We start from the raw sequence: 20,935 nt of genomic DNA, 5'->3' as shown, positions 1-20,935 counted from the left end.
CAGCTTAAGTTGTTCAACAGTCCGGGGGTCTCCGTTGTGGTATTTTAGGCTTCATAATGCGCCACACATTTTCAATGGGAGACAGGTCTGGACTACAGACAGGCCAGTCTAGTACCCCGCACTCTTTCACTATGAAGCCACGCTGTTGTAACACATGGCTTGGCATTGTCTTGCTGTAATAAGCAGGGGCGTCCATGATAACGTTGCTTGGATGGCAACATATGTTGCTCCAAAACCTCTATGTACCTTTCAGCATTAATGGTGCCTTCACAGATGCATAAGTCCCCCATGTCTTGGACACTAATACACCCCCATACCATCACAGATGCTGGCTTTTGAACTTTGCGCCTGGAACAATCCGGATGGTTCTTTTCCTCTTTGTTCCAGAGGACACGACGTCCACAGTTTCCCAAAACAATTTGAAATGTGGACTCGTAAGACCACAGAACACTTTTCCACTTTGCATCAGCCCATCTGAGATGAGCTCGGGCCCAGCGAAGCCGGCTGCGTTTCTGGGTGTTGTTGATAAATGGCTTTCGGTTTGCATAGTAGAGTTTTAATTTGCACTTACAGATGTAGCGACCAACTGTAGTTGCTGACAGTGGTTTTCTGAAGTGTTCCTAAGCCCATGCGGTGATATCTTTTACACACTGATGTCGGTTTTTGATGCAGTACCGCCTGAGGAATCTAAGATCCGTAATATCATCGCTTACGTGCAGTGATTTCTCCAGATTCTCTGAGCCTTTTGATGGTATTACGGACCATAGATTTTGAAATCTTGACTGGTTTTGTGTTTTGTAGAAAAGCACTTCCCAAAGTATCACAGACTTTGCAAAATATTCAACAGCAACACCATCAAAATTAGTTAAAGCTGCGTAACAACACCAAACAGATAATCAATAACCATAACAAATGTATACTAACACCTCCACAAGCAAATTATACCACAACCGGCGCCACATGTAACTGCCGACAAAGGAACGCCTTCCCACTTGATGGAAACTGCCTCCAATCATCTACCATCTTTTACCAAGCCACAGTCACGCGCAAAGACAAGGACAAGATGGACACGTACATTAGACTAACGGAAAATGACTCGGAAAAAGAAGGGGTAGGAACCACAGCGCCTCATTCTGCCACGTTAGCCACACAAATTCATCAGCAAGCACATCTGGAACCACCGTACAGAAAATTCCACCAAAAGATGCAACTATGTCTCAGAAAGAAATGATTGATTATCTGCTGACTGGAACTTTTCACGCTCAACAAATATAATGAGCTTGTGTCTTCACACCGCCACCAGAACAAAGCCCGTTCGTGCAACACTCAGACTGTTGTCAAAGTTCGCAGTACATAATTTAGATTAGGCCATTTGCATGATGTAAACCACTCTTTTTAAGAGCGATGGTAAAGCACATTCTCATTAAATCCCCTGATGAGTGGGTAACCACTCTTGTATATTTGTTGATCGTGTCACTCTCCCAGGACAGAGTGACTGTGTGATGGGTGATGAGCCAAGAAGACGCCAACAAGGAATCGTCTAACAAAAAGCTTTATTTGTTTCAGTGAGCGTCAGACTGGAACTGCAGCTTCGGGGGCCTGATTACTCTTCTGATGTCCTCTCGGACCACTGTCCTTAAATACCTTTTACACAAAGACCCTTACTCTTTGTAATTCTAGCCATGGAGCCGGCCAGTCTGGACGAAGCCCAGTTTGTTGTTTCGCCAGTCAATCTATTTCCTGACCTTATTCCTCTGCTCAGTTTAAGACTGGTGTCCTCCGACCCCTGAACTCTACTCCTACCTGTGGGGGCTCATACCAGACGTCGCTAATGTGTTTATAATCACTCCTAAAATCCAAGCCTGCATCCCTTTAGGATTCCAATTGTCCTGGGGACAAGGGCCACCACTCTCTGGATGAGCTGTGATGGACATCTGCACCCAAAGCTATCTAAGGGCATATTTCCTTAATAGAATAATCCCCTAAAAGATTCTGTGACCAAATCTAAATACATGCTATAGTTCATAATCATATAAGACAATTGTACACGGTATAATTTACCACACCACAAAACAGGCATGCTGGGATAAACCTTTTGTCTCTTTTTCCCACATACCATGCTCTATATGCATGTATTGACCACCCACATACCATGCTCTATATGCATGTATTGACCACCCACATACCATGCTCTATATGCATGTATTGACCACCCACATACCATGCTCTATATGCATGTATTGACCACCCACATACCATGCTCTATATGCATGTATTGACCACTGTTTTGGTTTTTAGACTCGAGAACTCGGATATACTGGGTGCATGCTTCATACAAGCACCTTTGGGTGTGGCTGAAGTCCTGCGCTGTGAAGTGGCCGACACCCTTAGCTGCCTGATGGTGAGCGATGCAGAGAAGCTGGTCAGCAGAGTGATCAGGGTCAGAGTTGAAGGCTGTGGTGCCATCCGCTACCCTCTGACTGTGGCAATTCCCTTCTGTGTGCGTCACCGCGGCACCTACAGGACCATCGCTGTCAAGCTGGTGGACCGCGAGAGGAGGGCCAGCTACCTCACTCCTGTGACAACAGAGAGCTCACACGGTGGACAGAGGGTAAAGCAACAATTACATTGTCAAATAATTCATGGGATGACATCACAGTCCAAATGACCTGTGACATTGTGGCCTCAGGGCTCTTTTGCAGAAGTGAAGGTGTACTCACTGGGCCTGTTTGCCGTGGTTTCCTGTCTTAAGCGAGAACACTTCACAGTTCCTAGACGGGGCGTGTCTCACAAACCTCTTGTGGACCCTCGCATCTGCCTCTACTACCTCCCGGGATCCTTCACGGCTTCTGTCATGGTGCAGTACACGGTAAGAGTCGTTTTAAGACATGATATATGACAGGAAGCATTTCTACACTTTGATGATGATTTCTGTGCCCGTGCTTGGATGAGTTTGGCAAAACCACCTTTGTCCCAAACCTCAGATCCAGCCACTTGACGCCGTCCTTCTGGCCACCATCAAGTCCAAAAGTGAAGCCTACCGCAGGGTGGTGTCCACCAGCCCGCTCCTCTGCCTTGCCCATCCGTCCTCTCAGCCCCTGCTCAGACCCCTCACGGTGACACTTCCCTGTCCGCCAAATCCTGACAAGTGGAAAGACATGAGAGGGCAGGTGGACCTTGTGAAGCGTTTACTCACTCTGCCTGCAGCTGGCCCTGCAGTATCATCTTCCCAGCAGAGGAGGTAAAAGAAGAACCAATTGTTGAAAATAATACATATAATTTTGTTAGAATAATCTACTTATTGTGACATATATGGATGCATTTCTTGATTGCTCATTAAATAGTGTGTCCCCTGAGCAACATTTAATGTGATGACTTCACAGTTAATTGCCTTTTCATCCAGTTTAGCATAAAAAAATACTTTTCGTGTTAGGATGCTGGGCTCCTCTATTCAGTCCTCTAAAGAGAACCCTGCTGAGCTTCTGAGCGTGCTGTGCTGCAAAGACCATCAATGGAGCGTCGCGGAAGGAATTGTCATCCAGAGCCATCAGAATGGCATTGTGTCTTTTGAACTGACGGAGAACTTTGACAGGTTTGGACTGTGTTTGTCTGTCAGTATTTGTCCTGGCTGCTTCCAGGCCAAACAGATGACGATACAAACTGCCAAATCAGAAGTATGCAAATTACAGATGTCTAATTTCAAAGCATTTATGTCTAATTTTAAAGCATTTATCGGCCGATAAATGCTTTAAAATTTAATATCGGAAATTATCGGTATCGTTTTTTTTATTATCTGTATCGTTTTTTAAATTAAATCAACATAAAAAACACAAGATACACTTACAATTAGTGCACCAACCCAAAAAACCTCCCCCCCCCATTCACACTCATTCACACAAAAGGGTTGTTTCTTTCTGTTATTAATATTCTGGTTCCTACATTATATATCAATATATATCAATACAGTCTGCAAGGGATACAGTCCGTAAGCACACATGATTGTGCGTGCTGCTGGTCCACTAATACTACTAAACTTTAACAGTTAATTTTACTCATTTTCATTAATTACTAGTTTCTATGTAACTGTTTTTATATTGTTTTACTTTCTTTTTTATTCAAGAAAATGTTTAATTTATTTATCTTATTTTATTTTTTATTTTTTTAAAAAGGACCTTATCTTCACCAAACCTGGTTGTCCAAATTAGGCATAATAATGTGTTAATTCCAAGACTGTATATATCGGTATCGGTTGATATCGGTATCTGTCATTAAAGAGTTGGACAATATCGGAATATCGGCAACAATAATAATAATAATGGATTCGATTTATATCGCGCTTTTCTATTGTTAGATACTCAAAGCGCTCACAGAGAAGTGGGAACCCATCATTCATTCACACCTGGTGGTGGTAAGCTACATTTGTAGCCACAGCTGCCCTGGGGTAGACTGACGGAAGCGAGGCTGCCAGTTTGCGCCTACGGCCCCTCCGACCACCACCTACCATTCAGTCATCATTCATTTCACCGGTGTGAGCGGCACCGGGGGCAAAGGGTGAAGTGTCCTGCCCAAGGACACAACGGCAGCGATTTTTGGATGGTAAGAGGCGGGGAGCGAACCTGCAACCCTCAGGTTTCTGGCACGGTTGCTCTACCCACTACGCCACGCCGTCCCTACAAGCCATTATCGGACATCCCTAATCCAAATGAATGTCTATACTGAAGCTTTTGAAGTACCTATCACTTCCTTTGCCTCGCCCACCCTAATTCGTATGTTTTTAATCCATTTTGACGTTTGCATACGAGTATTAATGATGAAGTTAAAGCGGAACTGCACTTTTTTGGGAATTTTGCTTATTGTTCACAACCATTATGAGAGACATGATGATGGATGAAAATGCGATCAAAAGTTTGCTTACAGTGGAGCCTGTGGGAGCCACGCAATTCTGCCTTTAAAGCCCTTAAAATGTTTTCCAAACACCTCCATTGAGGTTTTATATACATTATGTATGTATACATGTAATTTAGTAACGAGCACATTTATATATACAGTACAGGCCAAAAGTTTGGACACACACAAGTAATGTTTTATTATGTTTGTTGGCTCTCATGAATTCTGCATGGTTGTCATGCGTTTTTGAAATTAATGATCAATGATCAATAATCAATATACGTAAATATTAGGGGTGTGGGAAAAAATCGATTCGAATTCGAATAGCGATTCTCACGTTGTGCGATTCAGAATTGATTCTCATTTTTATTTTTTATTTTTATTTTTATTTATTTATTTATTTTTAATTATTTTTTTTTTTTATAATGTCCTGCCCAGCTTCTCGGGCAAATCATATAGCAGATGCAGATGCCCATATCGGCTGTTCAGTTTTACTTTACAAAAGAGAAGTGTAGGATACTTCTCTTGTTGCCTTACTTGTATTTTGACTTTATTAAATGTATTTATATAATCATTTGGTGCAGCCGGGCCGGAGCAGGAGGGGATAGAAAGAGAGAAAAAGGAAGACAGAGGGGGGAATTGTGGGGACAAGAGGGGGATTAGACAGAGAGACAAAAACAACAACAGCAAACACAACAACAACAACAACAACAGAGCAACATCAGCAAATACGACATGTACAAATATGATGGTAAAAGTAATAGCAAATAAGCAGTTAGCGAAAATAAAAAAATAATACAGAAATGACAATGAGCATTATTACACTAAAAATGGAGCAATATGAATACCAATAGAAATAGTGCTATTGATAATAAAAAATACCAATACTTTATCTTTATTATCAACAATACAGTTGTTCAAATGCAACAATACATATACGTAATGATAACTTGAGATACGAAAGAATGCAGAAAAATGGAGGGGAAGAAAGAGAAGCAACCTACATTAACCTTGTAGATTCTCATTTAAAAAAAATCGATTTAAAAAAAAAAAATTTATAAATTTTTTTAAATTTTTAATTGTATTTATTTATTTTTATTTTTTTTAAATTAATCAATCCAACAAAACAATACACAGCAATACCATAACAATGCAATCCAATTCCAAAACCAAACCCAACCCAGCAACTGCAATAAACAGAGCAATTGAGAGGAGACACAAACACGACACAGAACAAACCAAAAGTAGTGAAACAAAAATGAATATCATCAACAACAGTATCAATATTAGTTACAATTTCAACATAGCAGTGATTAAAAATCCCTCATTGACATTATCATTAGACATTTATTAAAATAAAAAAATAAAAAGAACAATAGTGTCAGAGTGGCTTACACTTGCATCGCATCTCATAAACTTGACAACACACTGTGTCCAATATTTTCACAAAGATAAAATAAGTCATATTTTTGGTTCATTTAATAGTTAAAACAAATTTACATTATTGCAATCAGTTGATAAAACATTGTCCTTTACAATTATAAAAGCTTTTTACAAAAATCTACTACTCTGCTTGCATGTCAGCAGACTGGGGTAGATCCTGCTGAAATCCTATGTATTGAATGAATAGAGAATCTTTTTGAATCTTGGCAAAAATCTTAGCCACACGATTATCAAATGTAATAGGAAAATTAATTCATACCGACCAAACTGGCTTCATGGAAGGTCGACAATCTTCAGACAATATAAGGAAATTGTTTAATGTTATTTACTATGCTAGAAGTCCCCCTTATCCCACAGCAGTATGTACTGTTGATGCGGAGAAGGCATTCCACCGCATAAACTGCTCATTTATGTTTTGCACATTACGTAAATTTGGATTTGGAGATAATTTTATACAATGGATTAAGATGCTTTTTACAAGGCCCATGGCATCAGTCAAAACCAATAATCATATTTCAGAAATTTTTTTGTTAAAAAGAGGAGTAAAACAGGGATGTCCTGCATCTGGATTATTATTTAAATTGGTTATTGAACCCTTAGCTGCAAAAATAAGAAGTGAAAATAATATTCCGGTATAAAAATTGACTCTCAGTATAATAGGCTATCGATGTATTGTGACGACATAATTTTTTTACCTGTCACATGTTAACTCCTCTCTTCTTTATATCAATAATGTCATCACTGAATATGGCTGTTTATCAGGGTATAAAGTTAATTGGGACAAATGTGACATATTACCACTTAATAAACACTGCAAGAAATTACAAGTTCAGAACTCCAAAATTAAATTGTATTGCATTATTATGGTATTGTTGTGTATTGTTTTCATTAAAAAAAAAAAAAAAAGAAATAAAATAAAACAATAAAAAAAATCGTTTTTGAATCGAGAATCGTGTTGAATTAAAAAAAAAAATCGATTTTGAATCGAATCGTGACCCCTAGGATCGATTTTGAATCGAATCGTGGCACACCCAAAGATTCACAGCCCTAGTAAATATTAAATATACAGTACGGGCAAAAAGTTTGGACACACCTCATTCAATGTGTTTTCTTTATTTTCATGACTATTTACATTGTAGATTGTCACTGAAGGCATCAAAACTATGAACGAACACATGCGGAGTTATGTACTTAACAAAAAAAGGTGAAATAACTGAAAACATGTTTTATATTCTATTTTCTTCAAAATAGCCACTCTTTGCTCTGATTACTGTTTTCTCACACTATTGGCATTCTCTCGATGAGCTTCAAGCACACCTATGAAGTGAAAACCATTTCAGGTGACTACCTCTTAAAGCTCATCGAGAGAATGCCAAGAGTGTGCGAATCACCAAAATGATTCCCGGGCGCGGCGCCGCTGCTGCCCACTGCTCCCCAAGGGCATGGGTCAAATGCAGAGGACAAATTTCACCACACCTAGTGTTTGTGTGACAATCATTGGTACTTTAACTTTAACTTAACTTAAAAAGTAATCAGAACAAAGTGTGGCTATTTTGAGTGGTGGGGGCTGGGGAGACCAAGCGTCATTTTGTGTCTTCCTCGCCAGTTTCGGGTCCTAAATGGCAGTCAAAGTGTACCAACTTGTCGGAACACCTTCTCAGACTTTTTCTGTCCAGGTGAGAGGCATGATTTATGATCCAGAATAAAGCGAGAAAGCGGCAGACCACTCGATGATGTAAACATAGGGACACACGGAAGTGATAATGTCGCCGCGATAAATAGTTTGTCTGCGTTAGCGCTTATAACAACAATATCAATAATATTAGGTTAATATTGAAGTCATGAAATGTAAATGGAGTATTGTTGGTGGTTTTTTAATGGTTATTTATTGGATTTTATCGGCAGAATCAGAAATATGCCATTGGTTCCGCAGGAAGCTGACTTTTATTTACTTTAATTAAGTATTTAGAATGCATAAAAAAAAAAAATCCATCCCTCGTCATGTCTTTCATAATAATTGTAAACGACAGGCAAAAAAAAAAAAAAAAAGTGCAGTTCCGTTTTAACAATACTACATGTCAACATTAATTGACTGATTTATCCAGAAGTGGTCGACCATGTATGTTGATGTCAGCTTAAACAGGATCTATTGTGTAAAACCAAATTTTCTTACCTATTGGTGCCTGTTTTTGTGTATTTGGGATCTGCAGAGCCCCCAAAAATTTGAACACAAACCATGGAGACATGGCGGAGATATTTATAAAACAATCTTGCCTTCCTTCATACTTCCTCCAAACGAGCCGTGTTGTATTTGCCCAATTTGTGACGTTGTTCCCAGTTGTGACATCAGCGGATATCGCTATAAACGGGAGGAATTTACCCAAAGTGCTTTGCGCTTGTCCGCCATTGTAATTCGATACTGTAGTCAATAAGTTCCTTCTTTTTCTCTATCCTCTTGTTGTGGGGCAGACTGGCTCGTACATGCACATGCATCCTCCGCTGTTGCCATTTCTAACACAAAGTAGCGTAGCGTATAGTTCTAACTTATATCTGTCAGTAGACTCCATATGGAAACCACATAAATAAGACCGTTCACAAAATGGCGTATTTTGAAGAGACGGCCAGAGAGCGGCTTGAAAATGGTCTGTAGAACATCATCAAGAAAGCGAACCACCAGGTTTAAGTAAATAATGGTTGAGTCCTTAATAAATCAAGACGTCTTAGTTGGACATTCGCATATGGACTGGGGTAACTCTCTCACGAGAAGAGGCAATATATTCAGACTTCGGATTGCAAAAGTGATAGCTCCATCCTGGAGGAGAGACTCCATGTTTATCTTCACGTCAACTTCTACAAACCCCGTTTCCATATGAGTTGGGAATTTGTGTTAGATGTAAATATAAACGGAATACAATGATTTGCAAATCCTTTTCAACCCAAATTCAATTGAATGCAATACAAAGACAACATATTTGATGTTTAAACTCATAAACTTGATTTTTTTTTGCAAATAATAATTAACTTAGAATTTCAGGTCTGCAACACGTGCCAAAGTAGTTGGGAAAGGGCATGTTCACCACTGTGTTACATGGCCTTTCCTTTTAACAACACTCAGTAAATGTTTTGGAACTGAGGAGACACATTTTTAAGCTTCTCAGGTGGAATTCTTTCCCATTCTTGCTTGATGTACAGCTTAAGTTGTTCAACAGTCCGGGGGTCTCCGTTGTGGTATTTTAGGCTTCATAATGCGCCACACATTTTCAATGGGAGGCAGGTCTGGACTACAGGCAGGCCAGTCTAGTACCCGCACTCTTTTACTATGAAGCCACGTTGATGTAACACGTGGCTTGGCATTGTCTTGCTGAAATAAGCAGGGGCGTCCATGGTACGTTGCTTGGATGGCAACATATGTTGCTCCAAAACCTGTATGTACCTTTCAGCATTAATGGCGCCTTCACAGATGTGTAAGTTACCCATGTCTTGGGCACTAATACACCCCTATACCAACACAGATGCTGGCTTTTCAACTTTGCGCCTATAACAATCCGGATGGTTCTTTTCCTCTTTGGTCCGGAGGACACGACGTCAACGGTTTCCAAAAACATTTTGAAATGTGGACTCGTCAGACCGCAGAACACTTTTCCACTTTGTATCAGTCCATCTTAGATGAGCTCAGGCCCAGCGAAGCCGACAGCGTTTCTGGGTGTTGTTGATGAACGGTTTTCGCCTTGCATAGGAGAGTTTTAACTTGCACTTACAGATGTAGCGACCAACTGTAGTTACTGACAGTGGGTTTCTGAAGTGTTCCTGGGCCCATGTGGTGATATCCTTTACACACTGATGTCGCTTGTTGATGCAGTACAGCCTGAGGGATTGAAGGTCACGGGCTTAGCTGCTTACGTGCAGTGATTTCTCCAGATTCTCTGAACCCGTAGATGGTGAAATCCCTAAATTCCTTGCAATAGCTGGTTGAGAAAGGTTTTTCTTAAACTGTTCAACAATTTGCTCACGCATTTGTTGACAAAGTGGTGACCCTCGCCCCATCCTTGTTTGTGAATGACTGAGCATTTCATGGAATCTACTTTTATACCCAATCATGGCACCCACCTGTTCCCAATTTGCCTGTTCACCTGTGGGATGTTCCAAATAAGTGTTTGATGAACATTCCTCCATTTATTGCCACCTTTCCCAACTTCTTTGTCACGTGTTGCTGGCATCAAATTCCAAAGTTAATGATTATTTGCAAAAAAAAAAAAAGTTTATCAGTTTGAACATCAAATATGTTGTCTTTGTAGCATATTCAACTGAATATGGGTTGAAAATAATTTTCAAATCATTGTATTCCGTTTATATTTACATCTAACACAATTTCCCAACTCATATGGAAACGGGGTTTGTAAGTTACAACATACAGAGGTTGTTTTCCGGTCACTTACACATGAACATATCCTTACATGGTCAGGTTGTACCCTTCTGAATTAACACACCCAGACAGAGAAAGAAGGAATACAAGAAAGTGGTTCGGCTCCTCCAAATTAAGAGTCCTTAATTTTTGACCTGAGCTCCTCCAGGTACTGCAGACTTGTTTAATGACGCTCGCTTGTAATAAAGGAACTTTTTTGTTCAGCAAAGCGTCTCCGATGTCTCTTTTGATCCAGCCGCACTGCCGTGTTGCCCTTCTGCCCTAGAGGGGGTGACAAGACCAGAAATACACATCAACCTCTCGAGGAACTTTGAAGAAAATGTCATCCTTTTGGCGATTTGAACGGTTTGTACAGCCGAAAACAACACACACGCGGGGCATTTTACTTCGAGAAAGGCTAAATGGCGCATCGTACCCATTGAGAACAGACGCTAGCTTGACCACCACGCATATTTAATGAGCGGGACGTGACATCATTTAAAACCAAGCAATCGAGGGTGAAGTGTTCATTTTGAATTCAACATCTGAGTACTGACAGTGCACTGAATTTTGCCGTACTTCTTAATGTGAACACACGTATGCAAATAAAAGTCTTGCGTGTACAGCAAGAATAAAGGCCTATTTGTTCCGTCCTCCTGCAGACTGCTGGTGGTCCGCTTCCTCTCCCCGCTGCAGCCTTGCCAGCTCACATCCCTGGCAGAGGACCTGGTGGACTCAGTGTGTGGCCACCTGGTCAGAGTGGTCATCCAGCACCGCCAGGGTGAGCCCCGTGCCGTCCTGGTGTCCGCCTTGCCGAGCAGGGAGCTCAGTTGGGAAATGTCCAGGCTGCAGGCAGGGGGTGACAGTGCAGCCCCGCAGACGTCACCGGAGATCTGCATGCGGGAGGGGGATCAGCTTGTCCTACGCCTTTGCGGGAATGTCACCTGTGCAGGTTAGACATGAACAGAGAATCATTCCCGGTAACTTGAGTGTAATGTCTAAGTCAGGGGTGGGCAATTAATTTTTACCGGGGGCCGCATGAGCAACCCGAGCACTGCTGGAGGGCCACATCGACAATATTTAAATTAAATTTTGCTCAATATTATTTTTGATATATACTGTAAGATAAATGATAATTATAATAATAATAATAAAAATAATAATAATAATAATAATTAATAATAATAATAATACTTTCATTTAACCTAACTTAACTTTATACCAAAAGCACTGCTTTGGAAATCATTTGTACCCCTTTCAGTGATCACATTTAGTTCCCCTTAAACATCCTCATGTTGCACAATGAAATGTAAGCATAGGATGAAGTGTGCATTCCTGTAACTTTATCTAGTAACAGCATTCCATGATTAAAATAAATAAATTAACATTAATAATAAATGACAGTCAAATAAGCACACATATGACTGAGGAGTCATAGTGTAACTTTGTGTGGTGTTTGAGTTGTCCGACTTTTTGTGTGGCCATAAACGCACCAGTGGTTTAGTGGTATACGTGTTGGTGACAGATGACAAGTTGGTTTTGGCCTGGTTTGTACGGCAGAAAATGACTAGTTTTTCGAGATAGAAGTGTTTTACTCATGTTTTTGGTGTGGTTATGGCCGAATATAAACAGTTTTGCTCAATAAAGTGATCGATATAATTCCTGTCCTCGGAGCATCTCAATAGACGTTACAATAATTGAACGGTGTTCAATTGAACGGTGTTGACGAACACCGTTAGGGCTGCTTGTTGTCACTGTCACTCAAAGTTGCATTGCAAAATTACACAGAATAAATGTGTTTATTTTGTTTAGAATTCAGATGGGATTTGATTTGGTGCGCGGCATATATTTGCTGTGCGCAGAGGACGCTTGAGCAGTGCGCAATTGCGCAGGCACGCACCTTAGAGGGAACGTTGCTTGGCAGTCCATGTCTTGTTGAAAACACGGCATTCGTCATCAACTTTTCTCTTTTTAGCGTCTCGGGTGTAAACCGTGCATCACTTGTCGCTGTGCACCTTCACTCACAGGTTACACACGGACATACGCCCATAAATAACATTTTTCAAAATAAAAGCAGCACAGTTGTATTGCGCGCACGACATATATGTTTTTTCAACTTTATTTTGTAATTTGTGATTGCAGCTGTTCACATTCATTCACAATCACGCACGCGCATACGTCCACACGGAAGTAATACAAATAACGCTTTTCAAAACAAAAGCAGCACCGTTGTATTGCACACTCGACATAGATACTTTTTAAAATGTATTTTGTAATTTATGATTGGCCTCATGCGGGCCGGACAGGGACGCACAAAGGGCCGGATGTGGCCCGCGGGCCGCAGAATGCCCAGGTGTGGTCTAAGTGGAAACTTTAATCATCACTACGCACGCATTTTTTCTTAGGGACCAAAAAACACCAGCTACCCCAAAACTGCTGTAAAAATACCAAATCAGTGAAGTTGGCACATTGTGTAAATGGTAAATAAAAACAGAATACAATGATTTAGCAAATCCTTTTCAACCTATATTCAATTGAATAGACTGCAAAAACAAGATATTTAATGTTCGAACTGGGAAACTTAATTTTGTTTTGCAAATAATCATTAACCAATGACCAATCTGTCATCGTGTCTTTCATAATAATTGGGAAATTCCAAAGAAAAGTGCAGTTCCCCTTTAAAATAAATGTGGCATCGAAAATGACATTTCTAATGTATTCAGACAAGTCAATAATTTGTCCAGAGGAAGAAGTGGGACTCTTTTTGCGTCACCTTTTCCTTTTAGTCCATAGTAAATTAAGTAAAGATATCCATTCATCCATTTTTCTATTCATATTTGTCCCTTTTGGGGTAGCGCGGAGGGGCTGGAAGCTATGCCAGTTGCACTCGGGTTGAAGGCATATACACCCTGGACAAGTCGCCACACAAATTCAGTGTTAGTGGGCGGCCGAGGGTGGAGTCAGGTCTCTTGGTTGCTTTGTTGGGTCTGCTCCTGTCTCTGGCCATGCTCCCCCACCCCAGCAGACGATGGCGTGGAACACCGCAGAGGCCACCACAGTGTATATGTTTTTTGTTTTGTTTTGTTTTACTTTTGTGACTATGTAGAAATGTCTGGTTGCATCAACTCTGCTCTTTTAATGTCTTTAATATCCTTTCTGTTCTTTGATGTTTGTTTCCTTCTTACACACATGCTCATGTGTGCTATGGCTATGAGTTATTTTTCCCGTGGCCTCAGTCTGGACCCCTTCTCCAGGGGCCCAGGTTTAGAGTGACTTTTTTTTCTCACGCCCCACCCCCAGCGTTTTACCTGTTTCTCACCTTTTTTTGTAAGGGGCGCCGGAAGTTGGCAGACCCGTCAGCGATCCTGTTCTGTCTCCTTGTAATGTTTGTCTGCTCTTGAATGGGATTGTGCTAAAAATCTTAATTTCTCCTCAGGGGATTATTAAAGTATTTCTGATTCTGATTCTGAAATAGACAACCATTCACACTCACATTCACACACTAAGGCCAATTTAGTGTTGCCAATCAGCCTATAAGGGTTCTAACATGTTTCAAAAACCAATAGACCACCATTATTCATTCAACACAACCAAAATGGCTTAAAGGCCTACTGAAATTAAATGTTCTTATTTAAACGGGGATAGCAGGTCCATTCTATGTGTCATACTTGATCATTTCGCGATATTGCCATATTTTTGCTGAAAGGATTTAGTAGAGAACATCGACGATAAAGTTCGCAACTTTTGGTCGCTGACAAAAAAGCCTTGCCTGTACCGGAAGTAGCGTGACGTCACAGGTTGTGGAGCTCCTCACATCTGCACATTGTTTACAATCATGGCCACCAGCAGCAAGAGCGATTTGGACCGAGAAAGCGACGATTACCCCATTAATTTGAGCGAGGATGAAAGATTTGTGGATGAGGAAAGTGAGAGTGAAGGATTAGAGGGCAGTGGAAGCGATTCAGATAGGGAAAATGCTGTGAGAGGCGGGTGGGACCTGATATTCAGCTGGGAATGACTAAAACAGTAAATAAACACAAGACATATATATACTCTATTAGCCACAACACAACCAGGCTTATATTTAATATGCCACAAATTAATCCGCATAACAAACACCTCCCCCCTCCCGTCCATATAACCCACCAATTCAACTCAAACACCCGCACAACACACTCAATCCCACAGCCCAAAGTACCGTTCACCTCCGTAAAGTTCATACAGCAAAGTTACGTACGTGACATGCACATAACGGCACGCACGTACGGGCAAGCGATCAAATGTTTGGAAGCCAAAGCTGCGTACTCACGGTAGCGCATCTGCTATCCAACTCAAAGTCCTCCTGGTTGTGTTGCTGCAGCCAGCCACTAATACACCGCTTCCCACCTACAGCTTTCTTCTTTGCTGTCTTCATTGTTCATTAAACAAATTGCAAAAGATTCAACAACACGTATGATGGCGCAAACGTCATCATACGAGACGTTTTCAGCAGAATATTTCGCGGGAAATTTAAAATTGCACTTTATAAGTTAACCCGGCCGTATTGGCATGTGTTGCAATGTTAAGATTTCATCATTGATATATAAACTATCAGACTGCGTGGTCGGTAGTAGTGGGTTTCAGTAGGCCTTTAAATGTTGTGAGAATTAGATATTTTCAAGAGTTCTTTCTTTATTCATAGTCATGTTTAAAGCAGCAATATTTTCCCGTGTGAACACTTTGGGTCTTTATCTTATGTCCGCTAGTAAACTCTTGTGTTTCACCTTGAAGGCGCTGGAATGTGTTTTGGGAGTATGATATACTCCCTTTTTACCTTATCAGTTTAGAACAATAAGGCTGTGTATCTTTCTGGCCGGGAGGGGTCTGTTTTCGTACTAAATAAGCTGACTCTTTCCGTTTGATTTTTAGACCGCTTCCAGATGCCTCTATTAACGCATAGGCTGGTCTCCTAAAGCTTTAGTAAAACTTGGTAATATTCCTATTCTGTCTTGATGGTCCTTCTTACTCAACATATATGTCATCCGAAAGAAGTTGGGATTGACCAGTGACTTTTATTCCCTGAGAGGAAGACTGGTCTGACGCAACAATGTGTACTAAACAAAGCTTTAATCGTGCTCAACAGCGACCTGATGGTAAAAGGTTAGACACAACGTGCAAAGAAAGGTTGCTGTAAAGGTTGCAAGCAGCACTTTGCTAACACAGCTGCTTGCATAAGCGGTTGTCTCAAATTATATTAGATTAATGATGAGCATGCAGGTGCAGCCAGTTTGTACACACGTGAAATCTACTGTATGGTGGCGCTCCCTTTGTCACGTGGTGAGGAAATGCTAGATGTTGTTTGTTTGATGACCTATCCACATGTTATATGTTGCCGCAGGACCTCGGGCGAGCAAGTGTGGGCTTCTAGAAGAGCGCATCACCTTCCACAGTCAGCGCAGGAACGAGCTGCTGGTGCCCCTGACTGAGGTGGACCCCTTCGGTAACTACAGCTCACCTCACTACAAGGGCGCGGCCGTCTTCTACAAGGCCACCAGAGGTCAGGCGGAGTGGCGAGGGGACAAGGCGGTCAGGGTGGACGTGGAGAACCTGGGAGAGCCTGTGTGCACGCTGCCTCTGAGTCTGCCTAAGGTACTTTTTCCAAATGATTCATGAAAGAGTAAGTAATCCGCGCCTTTAGAGTGCGCTTGTTTAGTTTCCCTTGCTGTTTAATTTTAGCGAGTCCGAAGCATCAGACGGCCCGTCACGCCGAGGATTTCGCTCTGTGACAGGACAGGTGAGACTTATTTGACCAACAAAGCATAGTCTGACCCTAACTTTCACTTCTTTCCCACCAGACTCCCTCCCAGACTCGCTCCTCCTCTGGCTGTCCGAGGAGCTTTCAGAAGAAGAATTAGGCCCCCTGGCGCATTCTCTGCGCATTCGCCGTAGCTCCGCCCAGCTGGTGAAGCTCCGGGCCGGGGACAACCTTCCCGGCGAGGCCTTCCGCATGTTGACCATGTGGAGGAGGGAACTGCCTGCTTCCTTGCTACGGCCCAAGGCCTCCCATCTGGCACGCTGCTTGGCCAGGAGCGGCAGGCCTGACCTTGCTGCAGAGCTGCTGTTACGCCAGGCAGCGACCTCAGGCAATCTGAAATAAAGACGCTGCTCCTTAAAAGGCTTACTTTACACCCAATACCAGTGAAGTTGGCACGTTGTGTAATTTGTAAATAAAAACAATACAATGATTTGCAAATCCTTTTCAACCTATATTCAATTGAATAGACTGCATCCATCCATCCATCCATTTTCTACTGCTTGTCCCATTCGGGGTCGCGAGGTGTGCTGGAGCCTATATCAGCTGCATTCGGGCGGAAGGCGGGGTACACTCTGGACAAATCGCCACCTCATCACAGGGCCAACACAGATGGACAGACAACATTCACACTCACATTTACAAAGACAAGATATTTAATGTTCAAACTAAGAAACACATTTTTTTTTGCAAATAATCATTAACTTAGAATTTAATGGCAGCAACACATTGCAAACAAGTTGGAACAGGGGCATTTTTACCACTGCGTTACATGGCCTTTCCTTTTAACAACACAGAGTAAACGTTTGGGAACTGAGGAGACCAATTTTTGAAGCTTTTTCAGGTGGAATTCTTCAATTCTGTTTCAGCTTAAATTGTTCAACAATCCGGGGTCTCCGTTGTGGTATTTTAGGTTTCATAATGCGCCACACATTTTCAATAGGAAACAGGTCTGGACTTCAGGCAGGCCAGTCTTGTACCGCTGTTGCAACACGTGGCTTGGCATTGTCTCGCTGTAATAAGCAGGGGCGTCCGTGATAACGTTGCTTGGATGGTATCATATGTTGTTCCAAAACCTGTATGTACCTTTCAGCATTAATGGTGCCTTCACAGATGTGTAAGTTACCCATACCTTGGGAACTAATACACCCCCATACCATCACAGATGCTGGCTTTTGAACTTTGCGCCTAGAACAATCCGGATGGTTCTATTCCTCTTTGTTCCAGAGGACACGACGTCCACAGTTTCTGAAAACAATTTGAAATGTGGACTCGTCAGACCACAGAACACTTTTCCACTTTGCATCAGTCCATCATAGATGAGCCTGGGCCCAGCGAAGCCGGCTGCGTTTCTGGGTGTTGTGGATAAATGGCTTTCGCTTTGAATAGTACAGTTTTAACTTGCACTTACAGATGTAGCGACCAACTGTAGTTACTGACAGTGGGTTTCTGAAGTGTTCCTGAGCCCATGTGGTGATATCCTTTACACACTGATGTTGCTTTTTGATGTAGTAACGCCTGAGGGAATCCAAGGTCACGGCCATTCAATGTTACGTGCAGTGATTACTCCAGATTATCTAAACCTTTTGATGATATTACGGACCGTAGATGGTGAAATCCCTAAATTAGTTGCAATAGCTTGTTGAGAAATGTTGTTCTAAACTGTTCAACAATTTGCTCACGCATTTGTTCGCCCAATCCTTGTTTGTGAATGACTGAGCATTTCATGGAAGCTGCTTTTATACCCAATCATGGTACCCACCTGTTCCCAATTAGCCTGTTCACCTGTGGGATGTTCCAAATAAGTGTTTGATGAACATTCCCCTACTTTCTCAGTCTTTTTTTTGCCACTCGTGCCAGCTTTTTTCAAACAAGTTGCAGGCATTAAATTCCAAATGAGCTAATATTTGCAAGAAATAACATAGTTTTCCAGTTCGAACGTTAAATATCTTGTCATTGCAGTGTGTTCAATTGAATATAGGTTGAAAAGGATTTGCAAATCATTGTATTCTGTTTTTATTTATGATTTACACAACATGTCAACTTCACTGGTTTTGGGGTTTGTATAAGTTGGAGGTACTTTTGTTCTACATGACGTGGAAGTGCCTTATCATGGGGTTGGTGTGTTTTTAAATGATCCCAGCAGGTTTCGTTTTTATGGCATTGCTAAATCTTGAGAATAGTCAGATAGGAGAACTTCACAAGATATCCATGAGATCTTTTGAATGTATCACATCAGAGCATCAGGAAGTCCATGGATGACAACCTGCTGGGTGTTCAGCCTTAATCGGCGTCTGCTGCTCAGTACTTTAACTTGAAAATGGCAGCCAGAAAGTGTTTATTCAAATGTAAGAAGCATGTATCTAAACAGGCAGCGATGGGAAGATTTTTTTGTTTTCAGTGGAGATAACGACATACCTCATCCAATTATATATTTTATCCAATTCTTCTTTACTGTTTGCTGATAACCATTAGCACACAGCTATCAAAAAAGGAATTCAGTTAAAAAAAACTTGGAAGACACCAATATTTTTGCAGCAGATTCCAAAAACCCTAGACAGGTGTCATGAAGATTATCTTTGACTATCTCTTTGTAGTTAGTCCTTAAAAACAGCGGCATGCTTCTGTTGTAGCATGGATGGAACAGTATATAAAACCGGATCATAGGGCCTTCTGATTCCGCGTTACTGTAATGGCGGATGGAATCACAGAGTTGACCAATAAAAACCGAATCTACTATTAAACGCGGAATGTCAAGGAAATTGACGTAGTGTGACTGAAATGCGATCCTTGGGAGGAGAAGGAACATATGTACTGCACGTCTAGGGAAGTTGTGTTTTGGATTTTTCTGCTTGCTTTAAATAAAGACGGGCGCTTACCTTCCCTCTCCCATTTATTTCACCTGCTTTTGCTTCTTTAGTCTCGTCCCAACTTTTTTTGGAGCCTCTCTCTGCACTGTTTTCCAAAGTGAAGGATGTGAATATGTTTAATGCTAACTACATATATTGCTAGCATACACGTACACCTATAGAAATGAGTATATCGATCTTCACATCATATTTCTGCATGCTAACTATCATCCAATTATTACTAAATGGTTAGTTTTAAAATACCTCACAAATGAAGGGACACACAATAGAGCCCCGACATGAGGGTGTGAGGTATTAATCATCAAGATAAGCCAGCAAAGGAGCCGTTACCATGAAAACCGTAGTTAGATGTGACAGACAACCCAACCCCCTTTTGAAAAGTATATAAGTCATTTGAGAGAAAAAACAACCCCCTCCTGTTGCAAGTCTTGAGATATATGTCAGAATGTGTGTTCATATGTGCTTATGTTTGCTGAGGTTTTGTTCCAGTCCCACACTGCGCCCTCTACAGAAGCATAGTTTGGGCATGGATTTTTTTCTCCCCCGCCCCTCATGTTTTCTTTTTCCTATCTTTTGACGGAGCACCGCCAATGTAGTGACCCATGTCATGTTACCCCCTGTCATATTTTACTTCTGTTTCTTGGACAGGTTGACTGTAAACAAACTTTGTTGAACTTTTTAAAGGCCTACTGAAACCCACTACTACCGACTACGCAGTCTGATAGTTTATATATCAATGATGAAATCTTAACATTGCAACACATGTCGGGTTAACTTATAAAGTGCAATTTTAAATTTCCCGGGAAATATCCGTCTGAAAACGTCTCGGTATGATGACGTTTGCGCGTGACGTCACGGATTGAACGGAAGTATTGGGACACCATTGTGTCCCAATACAAACAGTGTCTGTTTTCATCGAAAAATTCCACAGTATTCTGGACATCTGTGTTGGTGAATCTTTTGCAATTTGTTTAAAGGCCTACTGAAACCCACTACTACCGACCACGTAGTCTGATAGTTTATATATCAATGATGAAATCTTAACATTATAACACATGCCAATACGGCCGGGTTAACTTATAAAGTGACATTTTAAATTTTCCGCTAAACTTCCGGTTCGAAACGCCTCTGAGGATGACGTATGCGCGTGACGTAGCCCGGGGAACACGGGTATGCCTTCCACATTGAAGCCAATACGAAAAAGCTCTGTTTTCATTTCATAATTCCACAGTATTCTGGACATCTGTGTTCGTGGATCTGTTGCAATCATGTTCATTGCATTATGGAGAAAGAAGCTGAGCAAGCAAAGAAGAAAGTTGTCGGTGCGAAATGGACGTATTTTTCGAACGAAGTCAGCAACAACAGTACACAGCCGGCGCTTCTTTGTTTACATTCCCGAAAGATGCAGTCAAGATGGAAGAACTCGGATAACAGAGACTCTAACCAGGAGGACTTTTGACTTCGATACACAGACGCCTGTAGAGAACTGGGACAACACAGACTCTTACCAGGATTACTTTGATTTGGATGACAAAGACGCAG

General features: G+C 41.5%; 1 protein-coding gene across 1 annotated transcript; it reads left to right on the top strand.

Annotated features, from left to right (window-relative positions):
* Positions 1 to 1,682: 1,682 nt before the first annotated feature.
* On the top strand, positions 1,683 to 16,868 carry LOC133661286 (death domain-containing protein 1-like). The gene is made up of 9 exons (XM_062064422.1): positions 1,683 to 1,711; positions 2,299 to 2,611; positions 2,690 to 2,869; positions 2,985 to 3,241; positions 3,434 to 3,592; positions 11,395 to 11,684; positions 16,110 to 16,360; positions 16,448 to 16,505; positions 16,567 to 16,868. The coding sequence occupies exons 1-9, from the start codon at positions 1,683 to 1,685 to the stop codon at positions 16,866 to 16,868; spliced, it is 1,839 nt and encodes a 612-aa protein (XP_061920406.1).
* Positions 16,869 to 20,935: the final 4,067 nt, after the last annotated feature.

Source organism: Entelurus aequoreus, linkage group LG12 (assembly GCF_033978785.1).
Source record: "Entelurus aequoreus isolate RoL-2023_Sb linkage group LG12, RoL_Eaeq_v1.1, whole genome shotgun sequence".
In the NCBI taxonomy this organism is placed as follows: Eukaryota; Metazoa; Chordata; class Actinopteri; order Syngnathiformes; family Syngnathidae; genus Entelurus; species Entelurus aequoreus.
This window is presented reverse-complemented; position numbering and strand designations above follow the sequence as displayed.

Bases quoted from the DNA above. Each gene is read 5' to 3' on its own strand.
- LOC133661286 (XM_062064422.1), top strand. From the start codon at position 1,683: ATGGAGCCGGCCAGTCTGGACGAAGCCCA. The intron at 2,612-2,689 runs GTAAAGCAACAA...TTGTGGCCTCAG, and splicing joins GCTCACACGGTGGACAGAGG to GGCTCTTTTGCAGAAGTGAA. The intron at 16,506-16,566 runs GTGAGACTTATT...CTTTCCCACCAG, and splicing joins TTCGCTCTGTGACAGGACAG to ACTCCCTCCCAGACTCGCTC.